General features: G+C 35.4%; 1 protein-coding gene and 1 long non-coding RNA gene across 6 annotated transcripts; one reads left to right on the top strand and one right to left on the bottom strand.

The window, feature by feature from the left end:
* Positions 1-504: 504 nt before the first annotated feature.
* Positions 505-5087, bottom strand: LOC123541258 (uncharacterized). Its single transcript, XR_006684477.2, has 4 exons — positions 4956-5087; positions 2002-2121; positions 1460-1568; positions 505-604 (listed from the first exon to the last, which is right to left on the bottom strand). It is a non-coding gene; the product is annotated as an uncharacterized LOC123541258 (long non-coding RNA).
* Positions 5088-9513: 4426 nt separating this feature from the next.
* Positions 9514-26312, top strand: LOC123540338 (glycoprotein-N-acetylgalactosamine 3-beta-galactosyltransferase 1-like). Of its 5 annotated transcripts, none has more exons than XM_045325285.2 (5): positions 9514-9698; positions 16144-16408; positions 19582-19650; positions 20176-20864; positions 25331-26312. In XM_045325285.2, the coding sequence occupies exons 2-5, from the start codon at positions 16291-16293 to the stop codon at positions 25487-25489; spliced, it is 1035 nt and encodes a 344-aa protein (XP_045181220.2). In that variant the 5' UTR covers positions 9514-9698; positions 16144-16290; the 3' UTR covers positions 25490-26312. The 5 variants fall into 5 exon arrangements, with proteins under 5 accessions (XP_045181220.2, XP_045181224.2, XP_045181223.2 ...); XM_045325288.2 differs by lacking the exon at positions 9514-9698 and adding an exon at positions 12978-13155 and having other exon boundaries at positions 19585-19650; XM_045325284.2 differs by lacking the exon at positions 9514-9698 and adding an exon at positions 12981-13155.

The following is a 26312-nucleotide window of genomic DNA, read 5'->3' as shown; positions in this document are numbered from 1 at the left end:
TGCATGATTTACTAGCCGTCCTAACGATGGTTGATACAGTTTTGGTTCCTCTGAGGCATCAATGGTACCAAAAATATGATAATAACAAAAATTAAAACGTACTGAACAGACAAATGTGTCAAACTAGTGCGATAAAGTCTTAAAGTTAATTATTTTATCTTAGATAATCATTTATGAGACCAAATGTAATCATGTAGATTTCAAATGGATGTTTTTAATTTTGAAAATGCATTTTTATTCACACGAGTATTTTCATGGATTATACAAATAAAAGAAAGCATTAACATTAGTTTTCTTGAAACCGATTCACAAATAATGAATGTAAATGTTACACAGTACTGTCTTGACTTTGATTACCTTATTCTAAAACAGACACAGATCCGCCTTTGCGTTTGATATCCAATTTTGTAGCTTGAATTTAAAGGCTTGTATTATTTAAAGGTTGAAATATTTTACATACCAGTACTTGACACCATTAAAGTCAAAGAAATATGTGTAGTTGTATCTTTGTCCTTCATGTCGTCAGCTTTGGATAAAACGCCATGGTATTCCGCAAGGAATTTTCCATTTTTGATCATTTTCTTTTTGGCAAAAACACCTCGACCTGAGACATAAAAAGTGAACATAGTGTATTTCATATACGTTAAAAATAAATGGTTTTACTTAGACAGGTAGTGAAGAAATACTCCTATTTCTGTTTTTATTTACTGCAATTTATAGCGGCTGAAAGATGAAATCAACGATTCTTATATTATCTCAAACTATAAAATGTTTTCAGAGTAGATTTTTTGTTGCAACGTCTTTCAATTAGTAGTTTTGATAAGCTGGATATTGTTATACATATTAAATGATGCATTTGATTTACTAACGAGAGACCGATAAAATGGTCATTAAGCACAGCTATCTAATTATCTCTGACAGATGCTTGCTGCCGTCTAGTTTATCTGTAGCAGTAGAATGGTTCCTCTTGAACAGTAGTATCACCTTTCACAAAAACAAAAATGTAAATTTGCACTGCATTCATTATCAAAAAAATGTCATATAAAAAGACATCTTAAAGACCATTTTGCTTGTAAAGCATAAAGGATGTTCAGAAAGAAAAATAGAATACACTAAAACGTGTTTTTAGATTAAATCCTATGTTAATGAAATTCTAGCCTTAGCTTATCAGCAGTTACATGTGATTTATTGCTTTTTATTGATTACATGCTGATGAACTGGCTATCACCTCAATTACTATGAAGGCTGCGAGTAGTATCTACTCTCTGGGTCTGAGACAATCGAAATAAGGCATACTAAATCTTCGATCTAGCTCGTGCAGCATAAAAGAAAGTGATGTTACAGAAAAAAAGGTGTTTTCGAAGATATCACTGTTTTACTATTTACTACTGTATCGTTATCAAGTAAACTACTATAGAATGAAAGAGCTATTTATAAAGGTTTTCATTAACTAGTTTACCTATAAAATCGTTGATATATTTTTCGCATATATCTTCAGGGTCATGATGTCATAAAACGAACCTCAGAGCTTCCTCCACCGGGTTTATCCTTTTCTCTGTTCGCTGAACCTTTGACATCAACAAATAACTCATAATACATCTTGCGTTTTAAAAATAATAATAAAGAATTAATAATTTGTAACTGAATGCACGATTTATCTATTTATCCTCATTCAAAACATATTTCTTATAAAATAATGAACTCATTTACTACCACTGTCTGGAGTTGGCAGTCTCGTGTTTTATGTCATACAAGCAATGTACAAACAGGATTTAAATGCCTGTTAGGTGTGCATAATGTCTGTAGAATCGAATGGTTAAGTCCCATTTCCGTTCCTTGACACTGCCACATACATTCACTTCCATAATTATGGTTGTTCAAATAGTTATATTACTTTCAACTGTGTATACTCTTAGTATTTTCTTCAATACTTGAATGCAAAATTACAAATTCATTTTACATTTGCTTGCTAAAGATGCATCATACTTATTGTAAAAATACCTGTTTTAGAAATTGGAATTCTTTTCCATTTATTAATATGACCGCAACATCGGGAAGAAGGGCCACACCGCTGACGACTTGTCCATCGAGAGTAACTGGTTTGAAACATCTGAGGAATGCCTGAAAATTATATCGCAGGAACAAGATTAGGAACAAATTCCTCATGCATTTTTTGTCATTCTTTTTTTTTCTCTTCTTTAATTTACTAGTTTTTACTCTCCTCGTCTTTTTACCACATTTTCCAATAATACTTACATTTATAATTAAAAAAAAAAAGAATACTGCAGATTAATTAAGAATGTACTTCCTTTTCAATATTAGAAGAAATAACCTGTTACTGATGTATTTGTTGTAGATGTACTGTATTTATTGGAAAATAAAAATATATTACAAAAAAAGAGAAAAATATTTAAATTGATGTTACATTAAAATACAACAACCACTGTTCTGCATTCGACAAATTGATAATTTATTTTCATCAAGATACCCTTACAAGTAAAATCTGACCTCTAAGCCGTGACCTTATAGAAAAATGTGTATTTCTGCATGAAATGTATTTTATTGAAAAATGTTAGATCAAAAATTATAAGGAGAAAACAATGTTAAATCTGGGGGAATGATCATGTGTTATCAGTAAAGAATATAGGATCTTTCGATGCTTTTCTTCAGGGTCGTAGCTCATGGGTCAAATTCTCACTATATGTGGATTATGTACTTTTTAAAATAAAATCATATCAGCAGAATGTAAATACATCAATAAAAGAGGAATGTGTTTTTTCCCCGATCAGGGTAATTTCATCTAGTGCCACTAACTTTGAAATGTTTATTATCATGATTGAAACAAACTACCACTTGCTATTAATTCATAATCAATTACAAAAATAAAAAAGTATCACAAAATGGGGAAAATGTTCCCAGTGGGGATTCGAACCTATGACATTTTCGAATATTGATTCACTACCTCCGTCAAGCTAGCTTACGTAGGCTTAATTTTCTGAGAATTAAGATGAAAACAAAATCGTGTGGTAAATAAATGTGAAAAAAGGATCCTTTATCATGAAATTACTTACTCACGAATAATACCAACAGTCATTACAAACCAATATTTTGATAAGCATTTTTTTTCTTTTAAGGTATTAGACACCTAATAGTTTTGTTGAAAATGGTATGCTAGTATTCTTAAAGTTAACCTTATTTCGCACTGTTTCATTAATTTAGGCAATTTTCATCGTGGCTATTTTCATAAATTTTGTGTATAAATATTACTTCCTCAAACTTTTATAGACATATTTTAAAGCGACGGTATATGGGGCCGTCTTATCATTATCGTAACTTTACGAGAAAATTGCGAAGTCTATTTCTCGTAAGTATGTTGTTGAGACGGGTTCAATGTACATAATGCATTCAGAAAATTCATTACTTCAATGTAATGGTAAATAATTGCAAAACACATTATAAAACTTAATATAACTTTTTTTTCTAATGTGTCTACAGCAATAAGGATCTAATCAGACAGAAATCTGTTTCCGGCGTTAAAAAGTAAGGACCAGTCTTTTGAGACTGTTAAAAATGTTGCTTTCTACATTAGAAAAATAACCATGGGACTGCGCAATTTCTAATTTCTATTCCTGAAAATTGTTTTTTTTTCCAGCTAAATTTTACAAAGATTGCAATGCTCGATCTGGCATTTTATGTAAGTTAATGTTTATGACAATACGATTTTGCACCTATTTTGTTTTTAAAAAAGAAGATAAAATAGGCCCTCAAAAGTCAGTTTTGCTTAACGCAGGTAATGTGGAATGCCGCAATGGCAACTTTATAAAACAAGAGCTGTCGGAGGACAGCAACGCTCGACTATTCAACAGCCTTGTCAATTGAATGAATACAAAAGTTGAAAAAGGGGCATAATTTTGTAAAATGCAAAGTAGAGGTATTGAACCTCTGTACTGCATGTCATATCATGACAGTGAACAAGTGTGTGAAGTTTCAATCCTTTCCAATTTGTGGATACTGAGATACCAGCTTACATACAAAAACTTAACAAAAAACTGCTAAGTCAAAGGGGCATAATTTTGTAAAAATGCCAAGTAGAGTTATGGGACCTTCACAGTGCATGTTAGATCATGACAGTGAACAAGTGTGTGAAGTTTCAATCCATTCCAATTAGTGGATACTGAGATATCAGATTACATACAAAAATTTAACCAAAAACTGCTAAGTCGAAAAAGGGGCATAATTTTGAAAAAAAAGAGAGTAGATTTATGGGACTTGCTTAGTGCATGTCAGATCATGGTAGTGAACAAGTATGTGAAGTTTCAATCCATTCCCATTAGTAAGTACTGAGATACCAGCTTACATACAAAACCTTAACCAAAAATTTCTAAGTCGAAAAAGGGGCATAATTTTGTAAATAAGCAAAATAGAGTTATGGAACCTGTGCAATGTAGATCAGTTCATCACAGTGAATAAGTGTGTGAAGTTTCAATCCATTCCCACAAGTGGTTACTGAGTTACCAGCTTACATACAAAACCTTAACCAAAAATTTCTAAGTCGAAAAAGGAGCATAATTTTGTAAAAAAGCAAAATAGAGTTATGGAACCTGTGCAATGTAAGTCAGTTTGTCACAGTGAATAAGTGTGTGAAGTTTCAATCCATTCCCACAAGTGGTTACTGAGATACCAGCTTACATACAAAACCTTAACCAAAATCGGGACGCGGACGCGGACGCCGACGCCGACGCCGACGCGGACGCCGACGCATGGGCGAGTGCAATAGCTCACTATTCTATGAATAGTCGAGCTAAAAATCAATCATCTGTTAATAGCAGGCAGTGTGTCATCATAAAAAATGGTAATTAAAGCGCGCGCCTGTTATAGTCACAACTTGGTACTAGAATAGTAAAACAAATTTAACACTAGATCTGTATATTGTTGAACACTGAGTAAAAATGTACCTGCTTCTCAGAATTAAACTCTTTTGAAAATGCGTCGGAATCGTGTCTTTATATCACAGCCGTCAGCACTGAAGAATAAATCATTACATACTGATTCATTGACCGGTAAAGAAAAAACGCACATCAAATAACATCAAAACTTGATAACATTGTTTTGCCATATAACTATTTGCCATGCTTTAATTAATGATACTTAACTCGATAATATGGATAGAAATAATAATGTTCAACTACACGTGTAAAATAAATTATCTTCATTCGATTTGTAGAATTCTAATATTATTAATATGAATAGAAATAATAATGTTCAAATTCACATGTATAATACATTATATTGTTTGAATTATCTTAATTAGACTACTACCTTCCAAACAGACAGTATGGATTCATTATTGGATACACATGTCCTTTAACAACCACTTTTCTAAGTAAAGCCTCGAAGTGAGAGAAAATTTTTTCCTTATCGCGTAAGACCGCAATATTTAAAAATCTAACGATCAATAGCATATAAATCTTTCTCCATGATGATCAGTTATGTTATTAAAACACTTTAAAATCAGAGATTGGTAGCATTGTATTGTTTAACAGCATTCTTTAAACACATATCAAATACATAATTCTCAAATTAATTAAAGTAAGAAAAACTAAAATAACTATAAGTAAAAAGCTATGAAGTAATAAAAAACATTACCTTTCCCATTGTGAAATATTCCGCATTGAATTAACTTTCTCTGTTGACATAAATTAGGGACAGATGGGGTTCATAAAACATATTATCGCCTGCTTTATCAGAAATTACTGCAAATTGCCCTTCAGACTGCCTCGGTAGATATAATTGCTACACTGCGGTGTCAGGTTACCGCACGGATCTTTGTGTGAGCAAAACATAAAATTTACAAGTTTAATGCCCCAGTCAAGATGTGAGTTTCGCTGGTCCATAACGTTGGTTGACAGTTCCTGATTTAAAGGGAAGATAACCCCTCTCTGACTTGTCTGGAGGTGTGATCTTTGTGGACACCATGTTCCGGTGTCCACAACGAAAAATGTGTCCACAATGAAGGTCAAAATCATACAAATGTGTCCACAACGGTAGGAATATGAGGGCACGCACACGCATACACACACACACACACACAAAACAACAACAACAACAACAACAACAAAAAAAACGGTACCCCACAAATTGAAGTTTATTTTTTTCCGGTCTTATGAATATTTAAAAAAAAACTTTAATGTGGGGTTGGTCCTTTTTGTCTTTTGTTATGTGTTATTTGATTTAAAGTTAATACTGGTTATGATATGATATTTTTGGCAATAAATTGTGGGAAGGGAGATGTCATGCCACCAGAAATTGACAGCAGGTCCTGAGACTTGGTATCTTTGTACCCCATCCCCTTCCACGACGGAGTAGGGTTGAGTAGCCACCTCGCAGCACATTGACCGGCAAAGTATATTCATAAATGTACGTTTTCCGTGTAGGAATTAAAGAACTGATATTTTATTATGACTGAAGTTGAGTTGAACAGGTTAAACTATAATAATATTTGCTTTACAGTATAAACAGGTGCAGTGTTCGTTTAGTTTTGAAAGCTAGAAACTATGTTAACAGTGTAGATACAACAAATCCTAAATGTGAATTGATGTATTTGTTCTCCTTTCTTCCCTCGATTTTACTTTATTAATGGATAAATAACTTATTTACCTTTGACCATAGTGAATTAGGAAATAATTGATAATAACAATATTAACTTGTAAGTATTATGTAAAAATATAAGTGTAAGATTACTTTCGCTAGTATGACACTTTTTATTATCATAATATCGGCAGATGTTGTTTGTCAATAAAAGACTAAATCGTCGAGTTTTCACTAAACAAGTTCTAAATATCAAAGCCGTATCGCTTACAAACAGAAAAGATGTTGTATAACTCGTTTAAATGGGTCAACAGTGTTGTTGTACTTATAAAATAGACTGGCCCGGTTTATATGTTGGTCAGGGCTACGGATATGTATTGTATTTTTCCATCTAAATATGTCTATAAAATACTTCTTCCCCTTCAGTTTGGATCCGTCCATTTTTACAAACACGTTTATTTATTTTATGGACTGTAAAAACAAATATGGTCGTGCTAATATTTTCGTGGACCGAGTATTCATTATAAGTTGGTCTACAGTCTCTTTTACGGCAGGTCAGTTCACGAATTTTAGAACTCTAACAAAATATCTTGTATAATTATATTCATAATATACCTGCTCTTTTTCTTTAGATCTGTGTTGTAGACAATTTCAGCTGGATCTAAATGAAGCCGCTCTTTGGAAATTACAAAATCTGGCTTCTTCTACCATAAGCGTCTTGTTAGTTGTTGTTTTTGGAATTAACGCCTCGTCGGTTTAGATCATGATATAAATAGTTCTTCTTTTTTTTTTAAATTAGTTGTCTTATATCATAACTGGAATTTATTCGTATGTTTATATGTAATATGCATTCTGGTAAATACAAATAAAACTTGGTAAAACTTGGTTACATGACGAGCTTCTAGAAAGCTTTACCCATATACTTTAGAAGATGATGAGTTTCAAGAAAGCTTTTCCGGTATATATTAGAAGGTGGCAAGCTTCACCGATATATGTTGAAAGGTAACGAGCCTCTAGATTTTACCGATACATGTTAGAAGATGACGAGCTTGTAGAAAACTGCACCGATACATGCTAGAAGATGACGAGCTTGTTGAAAACTGTACCGATACATGTTAGAAGATGACGAGCTTGTAGAAAACTGTACCGATACATGTTAGAAGATTACGAGCTTGTACATGTAAGATGACGAGCTTGTAGAAAACTTTACAGGTAAATGTTAGAGTTAGAGAATGACGAGCTTGTAGAAAACTGTATCGTTACATATGTAAGAAGATGACGAGCTTGTAGAAAACTTATCGGTACATGTTAGAAGATGGCGAGCTTGTACATGTTAGAAAATGACAAGCTTGTAGAAAACTTTCAGGTAAATGTTAGAGTTAGAGAATGACGAGCTTGTAGAAAACTGTATCGGTACATATGTAAGAAGATGACGAGCTTGTAGAAAACTGTACCGGTACATGTTAGAGGATGACGAGCTTGTAGAAAACTTTACCGGTACATGTTAGAAGATGGCGAGCTTGTAGAAAACTGTACCGATACATGTTAGAAGATGACGAGCTTGTAGAAAACTGTACCGGTACTTGTTAGAAGATGGCGAGCTTGTATATGTTAGAAGATGATGAGCTTGTAGAAAACTGTACCGATACATGTTAGAAGATGACGAGCTTGTACATGTAAGAAGATGACTTGCTTGTAGAAAACTGTACCGATACATGTTAACAGATGACGAGCTTGTAGAAAACTGTACCGATACATGTTAGAAGATGACGAGCTTGTAGAAAACTGTACCGATACATGTTAGAAGATGACGAGCTTGTAGAAAACTGTACCGATACATGTTAGAAGATGACGAGCTTGTAGAAAACTGTACCGATACATGTTAGACGATGACGAGCTTGTACATGTAAGAAGATGACGAGCTTGTAGAAAACTGTACCGATACATGTTAACAGATGACGAGCTTGTAGAAAACTGTACCGATACATGTTAGAAGATGACGAGCTTGTAGAAAACTGTACCGATACATGTTAACAGATGACGAGCTTGTAGAAAACTGTACCGATACATGTTAGAAGATGACGAGCTTGTACATGTAAGAAGATGACGAGCTTGTATAAAACTTTACCGGTACATGTTAGAAGATGGCGAGCTTGTACATGTTATAGAAGATGACGAGCTTGTAGAAAACTTTACCGATACATGTTAGAAGATGGCGAGCTTGTACATGTTAGAAGATGACGAGCTTGTAGAAAACTTTACAGGTAAATGTTAGAGTTAGAGAATGACGAGCTTGTAGAAAACTGTATCGGTACATATGTAAGAAGATGACGAGCTTGTAGAAAACTTACCGGTACATGTTAGAAGATGGCGAGCTTGTACATGTTAGAAAATGACAAACTTGTAGGAAACTTTACAGGTAAATGTTAGAGTTAGAGAATGGCGAGCTTGTAGAAAACTGTATCGGTACATATGTAAGAAGATGGCGAGCTTGTAGAAAACTGTACCGATACATGTTAGAGGATGACGAGCTTGTAGAAAACTGTACCGATACCTTAGATGATGACGAGCTTGTAGAAAACTGTACAGACTGTACCGGTACATGTTACAGAATGACGAGCTTTTATAAAAACTTTACCGTAGCGTGTAAGAAGATGACAAGCTTGCAGGAATGGCACGTTTTAATCCATGAGGTATTAAAACTGTCTTAATCCAAATGAAACAGTAAAAACTGTGATATTTACGGTAGCTGGTAATATATATTTATTTGGGGTAACAGAAAAGTGACCATTATAAAGTAACATTATAATATTTTGTCAGTAAAGGCATTCCATAGCTTTGTTTGAACAGTATGGTTTATCACCAGCTCAATAGATAACACGCCAGGTCAGCTTTTGTCAAGTTAGTGCACTAATCTATACGTCATATTGGCTTAAAATAACCACGGATATGACAATTTTATAACGAGTTATCACATAAAAATACTCACACTGCTTTTTCCTATCTTGATACAAGGATTTAGTCGGAATATGATATAATACGAATGTTAATTGGATAACATTGCATTCTTGTTTCACTCATCGAAATCTATTTGATGTTCTCCGTAAAAGGTATGCTATGTGTTTAATTCATCTATTGGTTTAGTATTATACTAAATTGTGATAAAAGTTTCAAGCTTATTTTAACCACTCTGAGTGCGCTTCCTGGAAAAACCAGCACTGATGTCATATGAGAAGTCGAGGTCGAGACCCTTGTGGAACTCGAACCCTCGACCCTCGAGTTGAGCGGCCGACACCTTAACCACAAGACTACCGCAACTCATTTTTTTAATTCATCTGTATTAGAAAGGCTATGGTCAGTATCTTCTAATGCGCCTTTTATCATACACTTTTATAGCTGGAAAACCATTAAATAATTGTTTTATTACGTTACATCAGAAATAAATTTCAAACAGAACAGAATAGATCAAAACTTCTATTTTTGGGATTTTTTTCTTTGGTTTTGCTTGAAAATATATTCTGGCTTCTACATACTGAAATCACATACTGAAATACTCCCAAACACTGGAAAAAAATGTTTCCAAATCAGATTAATTTTTTTCCATATTCTTTGCTATGAAATTTCGTTTAGATTTAAGGTTTTATAATTATATAAAAAGGTTAGTATATATATCATAACATTTTTTCTTCATTATTAAGGAAGAGCAGCGTTTCAGTCAGCGTATAAATATGATGACGGGGGCGAGATTGATTTAAAAGTATTAAAGCTGTGTGGTGTAATTTTGTCTGCATTATGTTATACTAATAATTTCAGTACATGAACATGTAAACATAGGCGTAAGAGGAGGGAGGTGGGGAAAGGGAGCACCATCTTGTAAACGTAGGCGTAAGAGCTGGGAGGTGGGGGAAGGGAGCACCATCTTGTAAACATAGGCGTAAGAGCAGGGAGATGGGGGAAGGGAGCACCATCTTGTAAACATAGGCGTAAGAGGAGGGAGGTGGAGAAAGGGAGCACCATCTTGTAAACATAGGCGTAAGAGGAGGGAGGTGGGAGAAGGGGGTACCATCTTGTAAACATAGACGTAAGAGGAGGGAGGTGGGGGAAGGGAGCACCAACTTGTAAACATAGGCGTAAGAGGAGGGAGGTAGGGGAAGGGGGTACCATCTTGTAAACATAGGCGTTAGAGGAGGGAGGTGGGGGAAGGTAGCACCATCTTGAAAACATAGGCGTAAGAGGAGGGAGGTGGGGGAAGGCGGCACCGTAAGAGGAGGGAGGTGGGGGAAGGGGGCACCATCTTGTAAACATAAGCGTAAGAGGAGAGAGGTGGGGGAAGTGGGCACCATCTTGTAAACATAGGCGTAAGAGCAGGGAGGTGGGGGAAGGGAGCACCATCTTGTAAACATAGGCGTAAGAGGAGGGAGGTGGGGGAAGGGGGCACCATCTTGTAAACATTTTAGTATACAATATATATATACACACACACACACTCTCACACACACACACTCTCACGCACACACACACACACACACACACACACACACACACACACACACACACACGTCTTTCTTATTATATAAGACCATACTGATAATTTTATCTGAAAAGCTCGCTAGAAGTCAGCATTTGGTTTTTGAATTATTCAAAATCATCTACAGAGTACAAGGATATTTCATCCTAATAAGGATTTATACTCAAAATTCCTTTATTTCCAATCTAGTTGACATTATATAACTAAAACTAAAGTAATCGACAACCATAATTTTCAATGTTGAAATTCTCTAAGAATTCAGAATTTGGCATACACAAAGTGCAACATTTTATGCGGGAGAACCCCAATACCCTCCTATACAGAAATATTACAACACCTTCTCCAAATAAGATTCTATTGAGAACAGTTCTCAAACACATAGACCAAAGAATGTGCGTAACAATATTGATAATTTTTAACGCTTTATGATAAAGATTTCATTTAAAATATAAACTTTTCTTGAAGTAAAAACATAAAACACTTGTAAAACTTCAGTTAATGACAAAATACTTTCTCTTAAAACTCAACAAAATGCAGGATTTAGTGTTTAAAGTAACAAAATATTGCAGGAAGTGGTTTCCCCTCGAACAGTCTCTCCCACCCTCCAACACCCTGGTATACACTTTCTGAGTAAGGGGTGCACCCAACGCACCATTGTTCCTAAAAAGTCTACAAACATACATTATAAAGCCAAGGTTCAGATCTCGGGGCATTTTAAGAGAACTTTTCTAGTCACTGCGCTCGCAAATCTGGTATCAGTGGTATTATATTAAGTTGAAGTCCAAGAGAGAGCAGAAAACAGACCCACTGTCTTCTAGTTATACAAGATATTTTGCTTTTTCTCCACCCATCAGACTGCTTGTACATTGCATTAGATCTAGACAGTTATCACCAAAGAAATTAGTATTCAAATATATTGGTGAACTTTATTCTATAAAAAAAATTCAAAGTGGGGAGAGTATATCTCCAATGCACCAGAGCTGTTCTGCAAATCATTTTTTTTTCATTGGAGCATGCCCCTGACCCCTACTAATTTATCTTGATCAACATCCAGTTTTGGCTGGCTTTGCCCCTTGGGACTCATTTGTCGTTAGGTATCAATTATATGATATATGTACATGAACATTAAAAGCATTATTTGTTTACCATTTTTGCTTAAAGAAGTATTTTACTAAGCGACTGTAATTTGGGTCAAATCACTTCTTATTTAAACATTCAATCATAGCTATTTCATGTGTACAAAGGCAAATTACTCAATACAGAATATATCCCAGCATGTCTGTATATCTCGCGTTTTACAATGAAACCTTTGTTGTGCAGAGGTTGTTTCTGTGGAGGAGTTAATTTCACTAATAAGTGAGATATTGGATAGAAAGTAGTGAGCGAGTTTAAGCGCACGGAAATGATAGTGTTTGTGGCCGTACATGACATTATCATTATTTGTTGACGGATCGTTTTAAATGTGTGTACTTTTTTTATCATAAACACTTTCTAGATACTTAGTAATGAAGAGAGGTGTGGTGTCTATGTTTGTAGCTATCTTAGTCAAGGTCAATAGAGTGTAGGAAGTGATAAGGACAGTTTAAGTAAATATTGATTCTACACCAGGCTGTAATTGTTAGTTGTAAAACTCTTGGATTTCCTATTATTATAAGTGTCATTAGATAAAAGTTTATATGGGTGGATATTTTGCATTCAAAAGACGTCCCCGCCCCATCCCCTCCTCTACGAAAAGAAAAACATCGTGAAAATTTTATTTAGAAAAGCAAGACAATTATGCCTCCTGATGTTTTTTTTTAGACTGTGGCAGCTCTTTTTATAAGTGGACTATACTACATATATCAAGTTAATTGAAATTAATCTGGGGTTGTTTTGCAGGCGCTGAGATGTTATATAATAAACTATTTTACTTGGCCTAATATTGGTAAAGCAAGAAAAAGTAAACATCATATGAATGGTAGGAAAATTCATTGTGTTGTTCTGACGCGGATGTATTGCATTAAAACTGTCAATTAATCCACTGGATTTTAATAACCTTTGTGAGTACATTCTTTTGCACACTGCTACAGATATGTTATGATAATTTGGTGGTAAATAATCTCTCAAATACGATAGTAAAATGTATTTTACAAACAAAACTTCTTGTTTCAACGTTATTGATAATGTTGTCTAATTTTTGCTTTCATACTTATCACCGCTCGTACGTAACATGGTAAGAGACACAAGATAAGAGTTAAAGGTACAATGTGACAGCACAAATGGTATAGTATAAGGGCAAATGTATAGATGATACATACTTATTTGGCAGCAACAGGTTAAAAAGGTTATACATGCATACATACAAAAATGCACAGAAAAAAACAACATGTGGTTTGCACATAAACACGAATTTTTTCGTAGGCATGATATATGTTACTGACTTAGGCTCCCGAAACGTAGATATGTGATAACATATAGGGTACTATATGTCGTCGAAATATAGTGAGGAAAAAACACAACAGATGTACAGACAAGAAAACCTATCATAGTTATAATTACATGACTCAAAATAGATATAATGCGCATCCTGATCGTCAACTCAAGTGTTACAGGAAGAATACATGTCAACTCTACATTCTGTTGTTATACATTCCACACAATGAACATGAAAAAACAAGGACATTATAAATGAGGTTTGAACTGTTTCTATATTTGTGGTTATTTTGAACAAGAAACTGAACGATTATTATGAACAATTTGACAATCTGTCTTCGGTGAAAATACTTACTAAGGTCTAAGATATGCATGGCCGATCCTTTCTTTGTTGTTAGCGTTTATGGTGTAAGATAACCTGTTAAAGGTACAATATCATGAATATGGCTGTCACTTTTTTTGTTATGAACATAAAATACAATGTGTTAAATCCCATATCTGATGTTTGACATCGTTGAATGCAATTGTTTTTCATGCTTTATTCGTTTATTTCAGTCTCATCCAATACATTACAAATATACACACATAGATTTTAAAAACATATAGAACATAGTATTGGCCAGTCTTGAAATAGAATTATAAGAGGCTTTATATCATATAGCATATCAATGAGTAAAAAAAAAAAAAATGTGGACGCAACTTGATCCCGATGGTTGACCTTTGCATTATAATACATAATGAGGCACAACCTATTATTGAAAAGAAGCGTACGTAAAACACGAGCTGCACGAGAAAAAGGAAATATAAATTTATGTAAATATGAATTAGTGTATTGGAAAGTTTTAACTGATCACATGTAAGTATATATACTTTGATACTGCAATGTATACAAACTAATTCAATATAAATATACACGGCTACCCTAAGCACCCTTGATTACTATAATGAAATAATCGATATGAATAATCAGCCTAAGGTCAACCATCGCGGTCAAGTTGCGACTACTAGTAGACGCAACTTGACCCCGATGGTTGACCTTTCTATTACAATACATAATGAGGCACAACCTATTATTGAAAAGGAGTGTACGTAAAACACGAGCTGCATGAGAAAGTGGAATTTTAAATTTGTGAAATTATAAATCAGTGTATTGGAAAGTTTTAACTGATCACATGTAAGTATACATACTTTGATAATGCTCTGTAAACAAACTAATTCCATATAAATATACATGGCCCCGAAATAATCGACATGAATAATCAGCCGAAGGTCAACCATCGCGGTCAAGTTGCGACTACTATATATATCGATAAAATTATCTGGTTATCTAGTTAATCTCCAGTAAGATATTTTCATGCATTATCGCAGGAAGTAAAGAGTGCAGATAAGTTATCATATCCACCAGACATTAACTAGATAAGTTAAGATTCGCGTTAACAATGGGAATACTCTGGGCATATTTGCATTTTAGATAATAAGCCGATAATTTTATCTAGCTAACATGAATCTGTTCGTGTACCTTAACATGTTATCTTATTCGTGTAAAACGCTATATAGGTTATAACACACTAAATAGTTATTGTTCTTTATTCTATATAAAATTGACCTATTTCCATTGGCCGCAGCACACATCAGGACCCATTTTAAATGTCTGTAACCTACATTTTCTTGAAGAGTTTTGTCAATGCTAAATAACAATCAAAAGAAAAGTGGGTGTCATGTTTGATGCCAGAAAAATTTCAGTCAAACACACAAACTGCAAAATCAGCTAAAAAATGAGACCCCAAATAACACTGGTGGTGTATGATCTAAGTTTCCATGAAAAATTTTGTCATGTTGTTATTTCGTTATGAAAATGCTACCTACATGTCAAGCATAGATCTGTCATGTGATTTTAGCAAAAAAAATTGCAAAGAAAATAAGGAAAATAGCTCTACAGAGCAAAAAAAACCCTGAGAACTATTTGTATCCGCCATTATGCGATACCATATTTTTTCGCGCCATTTTTCTATTTAGTGTCTGTATGCCTATACACATGCGTAAATATTTCGCCATTTGAAACCAAACGTACCTAGAACAAAATCTTTAGGGTATATTTTTTACACCTAGCAGGAACTTGTACAAATCACAATTGCGCCTACGCATATTTTGCGCACATGTATATTTTGTCATGATAACCAAAAATACACCCCGCGCTGTTATCAGTATTTGTGATGGAACCTTCTTGAAAACAAAGAAATATAAATAACTTACTGACATACACGATGTCTAAAAGCTAGGAAAGGCTTTACAGTAAACAATGAGTCATCAAATTAAAAAAAATAAAGTAAAGCATAATGGTGAATGACATGTATATAACAACTTTCAATGAGTCAGATTAAAAAAAAAGAAACTTAGAATGAAATAAGTAAATATGAAACTTTAACAGTCAAATTGATTTAGCTTGAAAATATAAAAACAATATATAAAAAGTAAAATTTAAATTTACATACATAGCAACCGTTAAACCTGCTTGGTTTGAAAGAATCATCAGTACATACTTATTGAAGAGCAACATAAAGTATAAAGTGAAAATTGGCTTTAAGAGCTAACCAGATACATCTATTTTTTTCCAGGGGCAAAGCAGCGAACGCTTTTACCTCAGTCCGCATATACACACGGACATGACACCTGTCAAACTTCAAGAACTGGGACACACGAGAGGATTACTGTCATAAACAATCAACTGTGTTTATTTATGGACTTGTTTACCTCGGTACGGGATGACTGACTCTGCAGTACGGGCTGGGAGATGCCAGGTTCACTCGAAGACTGTATTGAGTTTTGTTTCCGCTCTAATGATATTGTTGTTGTATGCGGCATACGGACACATTGGGAAAGGTATAAACATTTACACAATATATAAGGCGTTACTACTGTGTCAAGATAATTGATTGATGATGAGCCTGTTTGTTATATCCGTTTTTCTCTCTCTGTTTTCGTGTGCGAAATTTGCATAAGCTTATTTGAAATACAACAAAATGTCATGCTTTAACGAAAGTAAGGACACGGCTGCTAAACCTTTATAGCTCTGTTACCAAAAAGTGGATGGAGTTGTCCGTGGTGCAGCTATTACCGGTTTCAAATTGTAATACTTTTATTGGTATAACTTTTATTGATATAATTTATTTCGAAAATAGGAGGGTTCAGACCCGGAACCGGGGTCGGACCCGAACCCATCCCCTCCCCCAAATCGGCTGAGAAGTGACATAAACTCATCAAAGTTGCACCCTACAATTTTGCCAAAGCAATAATATTTTCTCAAAATTTAGACAAAAAAATGAACCCGAGCTCACCAGTTCGTACCTACATTTAAAAATTTCCAGGTAGCCCCCACCCTCCCCCCTATCTAAAAATATATATAAAAGGCCTACATTTTATACCTATATTTCAAAAATTACAAGGGGAAACGCCCCCTCCCCCTTACTCAAGGGGGTGCCCTCCCTCCCATACCTACCTCCACTTGTTGCTATATACCTCGCCGATGACGCCTTCATTCTAAACTGGGAACCCTGGTTATTTAAGTGTTTACAAATGCACATGTATTATGAAACTATCAGATAGCGAAGGCATTCATAGTCTGAAAATGTCACTCGGAACAGTCGGCTTTGATCCCAAAATGTAACGTGCGGGCTACGTCAAAGCTACCCTTGCACCATTACTGTTTGTGCCTTACATGTTTTTACGAACAAAACTGATTGGGCCGAGAAATAATCCAATGAACAATTACTACTCAAGCACTTTATTTGCAACTATAACAAGTTTATGTTTTCATTTAGAAAAGGGGTACCGGGTAGTGAAACCATCATCCATGACAAAATAGTTGTACTACTTTTGAATCGTATTGGCTATAAAGAAAAGCCTGAATTATATGGTGGCATATTTCTGCCAACCACATATCTACTTATTTATCTCGAAAATGTTCGTAAAAATGTCACTTATTCAGTTATTATCTGGCAAGTGATAAAACTGCGTGTTATCCACATAAGTATCTTAACAAGACAAAACTTCCTGTTAGTGCCCATAACTGTCATCCACATATTCACTTATGTTAACTAGGTATCGCAATTTTTTGACACTTAATTATGATTGGCAATATCCCGTAATTTTACGGAATGAATGAAATGACATAAAGGGACATCCACGCATTCATTCCGTATACCGTATAGGGGACGAAAAGTCTTACTGTTAATCTCCAAATTTGGTACGAATATTAACTGGATATCAAGAAAACTTTCACTATAACCACTTATTTATGTGAATATGTGGGTGGCAGAAGTGGGCACTAACAGGCAGTTTTATCCTGTTAACATAATTATCTGGATAACATGCAATTTTGCCACTTGCCAGATAATAACTGGATATGTGTCAGTTTTAGAGAAAACTGTTTACATAAATAAGTGGATATGTATGCCACCATAATAAGTAGAAAATGATAACGAAAAATTATCGGAAAAGCCGATTAATTCTTTATTTGTAATTCTATGGTGGCATATTTCTGCCAACCACATATCCACTTATTTATCTCGAAAATTTTCGTAAAAATGTCACTTATTCAGTTATTATCTGGCAAGTGACAAAACTGCTTGTTATCCACTTAAGTATATTAACAGGACAAAACTTCCTGTTAGTGCCCACCACTACCATCCATATATTCACTTACGTTAACTATGTCAGTTAGTCAGTTATGATTGGCAATATCCCGTTATCGTCCGCTATCATTACGGAATAAATGAAAATACATAAAGGGGCATAACAATTATGCAAATTTATAATTCAAAATCATATCTATAGGCACAAACCATTAGGGGTGGTGGTAGGTGATAAGGCACATATACACTCTTTCATTCTGTCACAGGGTGAGAGAAATGTGAAGTCAAACCAAGACTCGAACACGGGGCCTCGTAATACCGTTCCGTTAATCTATCCGACCGCCAACACATTTTCTCCCTGTTTCAGTATTCAAGTTCTATACCGTGGCATATTTCCCCACCATTTTGAAATTCGTCCTCGAACTTCAACGGGTACTTTATAAATCAAGCAATTACAGGTGTCGAGACTAACCAGTCATACCAAACTTTTTTCTTCCTCTAAAGGCGTCTTATCAAGCCATTCGCAGCGGGGTGCGAGAACAGCCGTCACGGGCCCACGTTGGGCGCCAAATGTCACAGGATGAGAAAAATTTGCAGCCAGACCGGGACTCGAACCAGGGGCCTCGGAATACCGTCCAAATGCTCTACCGACTGAGCTACCCGGCCGCCTATACATTTTCTCCCTGTTTCAATATTCTATACCGTGACAATTTCGTATAGGGGACGAAAAGTCTAACTGTTAATCGCCAATTTGATTACGAATATTAACTGGATAACATGAAAACTTTCACAGTAACCACTTATTTATGTGAATATGTGGATGGCAGAAGTGGGCACTAACAGGCAGTTTTGTCCTGTTAACTTAATTATCTGGATAACACGCAATTTTGCCATCTGGATATGTGACATTTTTACAGAAAACTGTCTACATAAATAAGTGGATATGTGGTTGGCAGAAATAGGCCACCATATTTGAGCAATATTCAAATGCAGGATTCGAATTTATAATTTCCGGCGAAAGCGTTGCAATTGGTCAAATTAAAATGGGTGAATTAATTCATTTATACAAATTACAGCTCACACAGCTGGTAGCATTTATCTTCTATACATAAATAGATCAGTTTTTCATTGTTGTAAGTGTTGATTGTCTGATTAGCCTAACACAATTGATTTCGTAAGTAAACAATGTATTTTCTGTTGTTTCCGCCGTTCCCCCATACAAAGCAATCGTGACTTCATGGGTCTAGTCAAAATGTCTACGATCAGTGCCACTGCCATCTCGCTGATTTACCGATTTCAATATTGCTAAGTAAATTCTATGAGAACAACAAGTTTTTGTGAATGTTTTAACAAATTTTTCCATTCTGCGCAACTGCGTAAAATGTATCCCTGAAACTTAAAGCCTAACAATTTTATATAAAGCAGGAAATCACTTGAAGACAGACTACATGGACCGTGAGCAGTGGAATAAAGTTATGTACAACGCAACGGGTCAGTTATGTGCTTATCTAACTAAGTTGGTACCCCATATATAATTTTGTTCAAAAACTAGTATTTATAACATGAACTTTTCGAAAAACATTGTAACAACAACACTTGCTAGACACAATATATGAAGACACTTATAACAGTTGTAAAGTCACCCTTTTTCCATCATATAGTTAAAAATAAAATGTGTAATTTGCTCGCTTAAATATTGAAAGCAGAATTCCCGGCTCATATGCGTTTTGGAAGAATTTGTAATATTTTCAGACGACATTTTTTTTTGTTCGTATGCCTGGACCCGTTCAGGAGCTTCCGCAGCAAAAGATAGGTAAAACTTTAGATAACATTTAAAATGAACTACAGAAATGATGTTGCTCAGAGGCAAGGTCTAAAGGTCGCCGACCTCCTCAGGTGAGCGATTTAGGCCTAAATTAGGGCCTCTTGTTTTATTATAGTCTGCTTCAGCATTATTAGAGATTTATGTTTAGCAAATGCAGACGCTTTGTTGTGTTACAAGTCTACTATTTTCAGAGTCACATGCCATGAAACAGAAGCAAATGGCTGCGGCCGTGAAGAAGGTGCGACTATTATGTTTAATACTCACCATGGAAAAAGACTTGAACACTAAAGCGGCAGCAGTGAACAAAACATGGGCAACTCGCTGTGATAAACATTTTTATGTCATATACTCAACACAGAAGCGACATGACTTTCTAAATGTTGCTGTACCAGACGACAGACATAAACTGGTCTTTAAAATGAGAAAAGCTTACGAGGAAGTTTATCAAAAATATATAAACGATTTTGATTTTCTGCTCAAAGCGGATGACGACACGTATGTGATAGTTGAAAATTTAAAATATCTTTTGTGGCACCATGACGCCAATAAACCCGGTTATTTAGGATTTCATTTTAATAAGTTTGTAAACAGTGGTTATATGAGTGGTGGTGCTGGTTACGTCATCAGTAACCGTGGACTACGTAATTTAGTTGAACGGGGATACCAAAATGGAGTCTGTGAACTCCAAAAACGTAAAGATGATCCGGAAAATTCTGAAGATATTGAGACTGGAAGGTGTTTAGAGACTGCGGGAGTGCCTGTTTGGACTTCCCTTGATTTGCATGGTAGAGAGACGTTCCACGCTTATCCGTTAGAAAGACACCTTTTCGGGAATTTACCGCAGTATATATATAGCTGGGCGAAACACCCTATACGAAACGTAAGTTGAACACCTTTGCAGTTTCATTTCTAAGTGTGGTCACGTCAGATCATCTTCATAGTTGAAATCAGTTCAGTAGCAAGGCAGCAAGAAAACTTTTATAATATTTATGCTGTTTGACCATTTTTAAAATGGGAGACGTACAATGTATGGTGATGTCTTTTGTCATTTGCAATATGTTTGAAAATGCCTAGATCTTCAAATTAATCTTACCAGAGCACAGCGCGCTCAAGGTGAGCTGTTGTAATCACTCACTGCCAAGAGCCTATCATACAGCGTCTGTTAATTCTTCGTCCATTATAAACATTTAAAGCTGGTCGTTACGAAAGCCATTAGGATATTCTCGGCGTCGTATGTAGACAACTTTTTCAGCAAGCTCTTGTCCGTGTAATTACTACCAATAACTATATGAAACTTCTAACATTTATTTCCTATGATAATACCAACTGAATGGGGTTGGACCCATGACTTTTGCCATCGATTTGATGAATATTTTGCCCCATTTTTTAGCAAATTCTTTTTTTTTTTTCAACAATATTGTTTTCGCAATTTTCAGCGTAATATGAAAAATAATTCTCCACAAACGTATTTCTTATGATAAAACTAAATGCATGGCATAGGTTCCATCACACATGCTAGCATTTTGGTAAAAGTATGCCTTTTTCCCTGTTCACACATATGTGCGTCCGTCCATCTGTCTGTCCCTACCACTTTACACACTAAAGTACCAAAACGCAAATATGTATTTTTCCTTTACTTTTTGTGTCGTGATTTTGTTTCTTAGTATCCCGTCATACTTTACTAACGCCCATCCATTGTTTCGGTTACTGAAGTTTCTTGAAATGAGCCCTCATGTATTTATATTTATTTTATTTCACTAATTGATTTTCTACAATCAAACCCGCCCACCAAACATTCCACACTCAAGAAACCTCCTGTTCAGACTATGCTGTAGTTACACTTTTCATCTTTTGCAAGACAAACAAAAACTCCGTTATCCGCTGACAACACTTGTCTTCAAAACGACATCTCTGAAACCACGCAACGGAATTTGATGAAACTTGACATGGATGTTCTTTGGCTGCTCTCCTTTCAAAGCTATTAAGACGTTTCCACTCCACTGCAGACAGGGTTGCAAGAGCTAGGAATAGAAAACTTTTCAAACAATATCATCTTCTAAACTACTTGTCTGTTTTTTAAATAATTTAACAGAACTGTTCCTAAAGTGACCAACTACCAAACATTTTCAAATTATTGGCTGCGAGTGATTTCAAACTAATATAACACGAATAATCCCTGTGAACATGTACAGTGAATGTCCAAATTATTGCTAGTCATATAAAAATGTACCCGCTCGGGAGTTTGGTCACATTTCTCTATATAAATTGAGTGGAAACTTTAAAAGTCTTCTTGTCAGAAATCACCAGTCGGATTTTTATATAATTTCACACAAATCATCAGATGACTGTATATTCACTGCGATCCGTCGAAAATATGACTGCTATGCGCGTGGTCATATATGTTCTCCAGTATGAAGTGGAACCAAAAATGTTCTTTTCGGAAGCAGCCAGCCAGATATTAATATGACTTTAAACGAGTGTTTCAGGGTGACCTTAGACCAGTTTTTTAGCTCACCAGAGCCAAAGACTCAGGGTGAGCTATTCTGATCAGTCACCGTCCGGCGTCCGGCGTCCGTTGTCCGTCGACCGTAAACTTTTACTTTAAACGACATCTCCTCATAAACCGCTAGGCCAATTTCATCCAAACTTCACAGGAATGTTCCTTGGGTGAAGCTCTACAAAAATTATTCAAAGAATTGAATTCCATGCAGAACTCTGGTTGCCATGGCAACAGAAAGGAAAAACGTTAAAAATTAGATATTTGATGTGAAGCATTGCCCAGTGGACCTCTACCAAGTTTGTTCAAATCATGACCCCGGGGTCAAAATTGACCACGCCCTAGGGGTCACTTGATTTTAGATAGGAAAATCTTAAAAAATCTTCTTCTCAAAAACCAGAAGCCCTAGAGCTTAGATATTTGACATGTAGCATTTCCTAGTAGACTTCTACTAAAATTGTTTAAATCATGACCCCGGGGTCAAAATTGACCCAGCCCCAGGGGTCACTTGATTTTACATAGGAAAATCTTCAAAACTTTTCTAAAAATAAACCAGAAGGCCTCGAGCTTAGATACTTGACATGTAGCATTGCCTAGTAAACCTCTACAAAATATATTCAAATCATGACCCCCGGGGTCAAAATTGACCCCGCCCCAGGGGTCACTTGATTTTACATAGGAAAATCTTCAAAATTTTTCTAAAAATAAACCAAGAGGCCTAGATCTTAGATATTTGACGTGTAGCATTGCCTAGTAGACTTCTATAAAAAAAATTATTCAAATCATGATCTCCGGGGTCAAATTGACCCCGCCCCATGGGGTTACTTGTAAAATTTCTAAAAATAAACCAGAAGGCCTAGAGCTTAGATATTTCACGTGTAGCATTGCCTAGTGGCCCTCTACAAAAAATTTTCAATCCGGATCCCCGGGGTCAAAATTAACCCCGCCCCAGAGGTCACTTGATTTTACATAGGAAAATCTTCAAATTTTTTCTAAAAATAAACCAGAAGGCCTAGATCTTAGATATTTGACATGTAGCATTGCCTAGTGGACCTCTACAAAATTTGTTCAAATCATGACCCCCGGGGTCAAAATTGACCCCGCCCCAGGGGTCACCTGATTTTAAATAGGATAATCTTCAAAATTGTTCTAAAAATTAACCAGAAGGCCTACAGTTTAGACATTTCACGTGTAGCATTGCCTAGTGGACCTCTACAAAATTTGTTCAAATCATGACCCCCGGGATCAAAATTGACCCCGCCCCGTACAAAAAATTTTCATCCCGACCCCCGGGGTCAAAATTAACCCCGCCCCAGAGGTCACTTAATTTTACATAGGAAAATCTTCAAAAAATTTCTAAAAATAAGCCAGAAGGCCTAGATCTTAGATATTTGACATGTAGCATTGCCTAGTAGACTTCTACAAAATTTATTCAAATCATGACCCCCGGGGTCAAAATTTACCCCGCCCCATGGGGTTACTTGATTTGTACATAGAAAAATCTTCAAAATTTTCTAAAAATAAACCAGAAGGCCTAGAGCTTAGATATTTGACATGTAGCATTGCCTAGTGGACCTCTACAAAAGTTGTTCAAATCTTGACCTCCCAGGGTCAAATTGACCCAGCCCCAGGGGTTACTTGATTGTATATAGGGAAATCTTCATAAATTTGCTAAAATAAACCAGAAGGCCTAGATCTTAGATATTTGATATGTTACATTGCCTAGTATACTCCTACAAAATTTATTCAAATCATGACCCCCGGGGTCAAATTGACCCCGCCCCATGGGGTTACTTGATTTGTACATAGAAAAATCTTCAAAATTTTCTAAAAATAAACTAGAAGGCCTAGAGCTTAGATATTAGACATGTAGCATTGCCTAGTGGACCTCTACAAAAGCTGTTCAAATCTTGACCTCCCAGGGTCAAATTGACCCAGCCCCAGTGGTTACTTGATTGTATATAGGGAAATCTTCATAAATTTGCTAAAAATAAACCAGAAGGCCTAGATCTTAGATATTTGATATGTTACATTGCCTAGTATACTTCTACAAACTTTGTTCCATTCATGACCCCCGGGGTAAACTTGGCCCCGCCCCAGGGGTTACTTGATTGTACATCAGAAAATCTTCCAAAAATTATTTTCTAAAAATCATCAGTTTGACATTTGAAACATGTAGCTCATATTACTCTGGTGAGCGATCCAGGGTCATCATGACCCTCCTGTTCTAATTATTCCTGTCCGTTGTAGAGCTTGAAAATATTTAAAAAGACATCTGCTATTTAACCGTTATTTCGATTTCGAAATATTTAATAATTTAGCAGAAACGTTCCTTTCTGATCACCTACCAAGACTGCTGATATTATTAAGATTTGTCAAACAGAACTAAAACTATTTAAATGTAAACATATTTTGACGTCATATTCTCTGAACCGCAGGACAGGTCTGATTTTAAGGTAATGTCTAAAAAATGTTTGTTTGATGACCTCCTGCTAAAACTCTTAAATCCATCTTGATTCGCCAAAAACGAAAACCTGGCTCCTGGGCGGGTCTAGTGTTTTATCTAAGGCTCTATTTGAAACTTGGAAAATCTCCTGCTCTGAATCTGCAGGTCAGTTTTCAAAGTAATTTAACAGAAATGTTTCTTGTTATACCTGTTTGGGCTGTGAAACGCTGGTGGGCGATAAAGGGTCATCATGACCTTCTTTTTTATAATTTAATGAGGACTTGGGAGTAATTCGTTAATGAAATACTGCTATTTAAAGATAAAATTAATATTCAGCATGTATTTGTGTACCTGTGACATTTAGTCTGATTAAATTATTTGTTTATGTCTGTATATTTTTCAGGGAAAAGAATGTTGTTCGAGGTATGCGATATCTTACCACTACGTGAAACCAGATGCCATATACTTCCTGCATCACATGTTGTACGAGACAACCGTGTTCGGGTTAGCCGATAATTTGGAGATTAATGGACCCGTTTTTAAATTTGATAGAATCGAATAATTAAATTTTTAAATGTTTGCAAGCACGTGACACTAGTTTTTCCTGTGTCACATAAGATCTCACCTAAGATTTCAGACATTTTGTAGTTGTACTGGCACACAATCTATGCTACTTTTTTTATTCAGACTTTTTTATGTTGATCAGTTAGAGAGCTGTCGTAACTGGTTTTGGTTTTTGGTAACGACGTTCGGTTAAAATTTGGATTAAGACAGAAATGCCTATTTCCTTAATTAAACAGAGAATACTGTCAAAGTACGAGTTTATAGAAATCAAAATTTTACAAGCTAACTATATAGTCCTTATTAAGGCGCTGGGTCCACTATGATAAAATTGATAACGAAAGAAAAATGTTTCTATAGGTTATTTGTATGCATGTACTTTTTATACTTCGTATGCATCACATACCTTAAAGTGCTCAAGGCTTAAGATTTTTTGTTTATAAAACGATTAATGTTATTGGTGAAGACTGTCGCAAAATGTGCAATTTAGTCGTTTATTTCAATGACAGAGCAGGGAATATACATGGTAAAATGGCCATAACCATTTAGTTATTTCATTGCAGTTGACGGCTCTACTCCAAAAACAATGGAATGCTATTTCCATGGTGTCCACTTATTTATAGAGTAGAATGTTGATAGTTTAATCAAAATGTTGTGACTTGCAAAACAGGCTGAAATCGATTCAATTGTGAACCACATACCGACACAAATTCCAGTGTTATCTCCTGCATTCAATGCCTTATTTGTATTCGACATTGACCTTTCATATTATATCAAAAGTCAGCAAAATATGTTAAATATTACTTATAGATGTTATAAAACAA

The sequence above is a fragment of the Mercenaria mercenaria genome, chromosome 16 (assembly GCF_021730395.1).
Source record: "Mercenaria mercenaria strain notata chromosome 16, MADL_Memer_1, whole genome shotgun sequence".
Taxonomy (NCBI): domain Eukaryota; kingdom Metazoa; phylum Mollusca; class Bivalvia; order Venerida; family Veneridae; genus Mercenaria; species Mercenaria mercenaria.
Note: the sequence above shows the minus strand (reverse complement) of the source record. Positions and strands in the feature narration are given on the sequence as shown.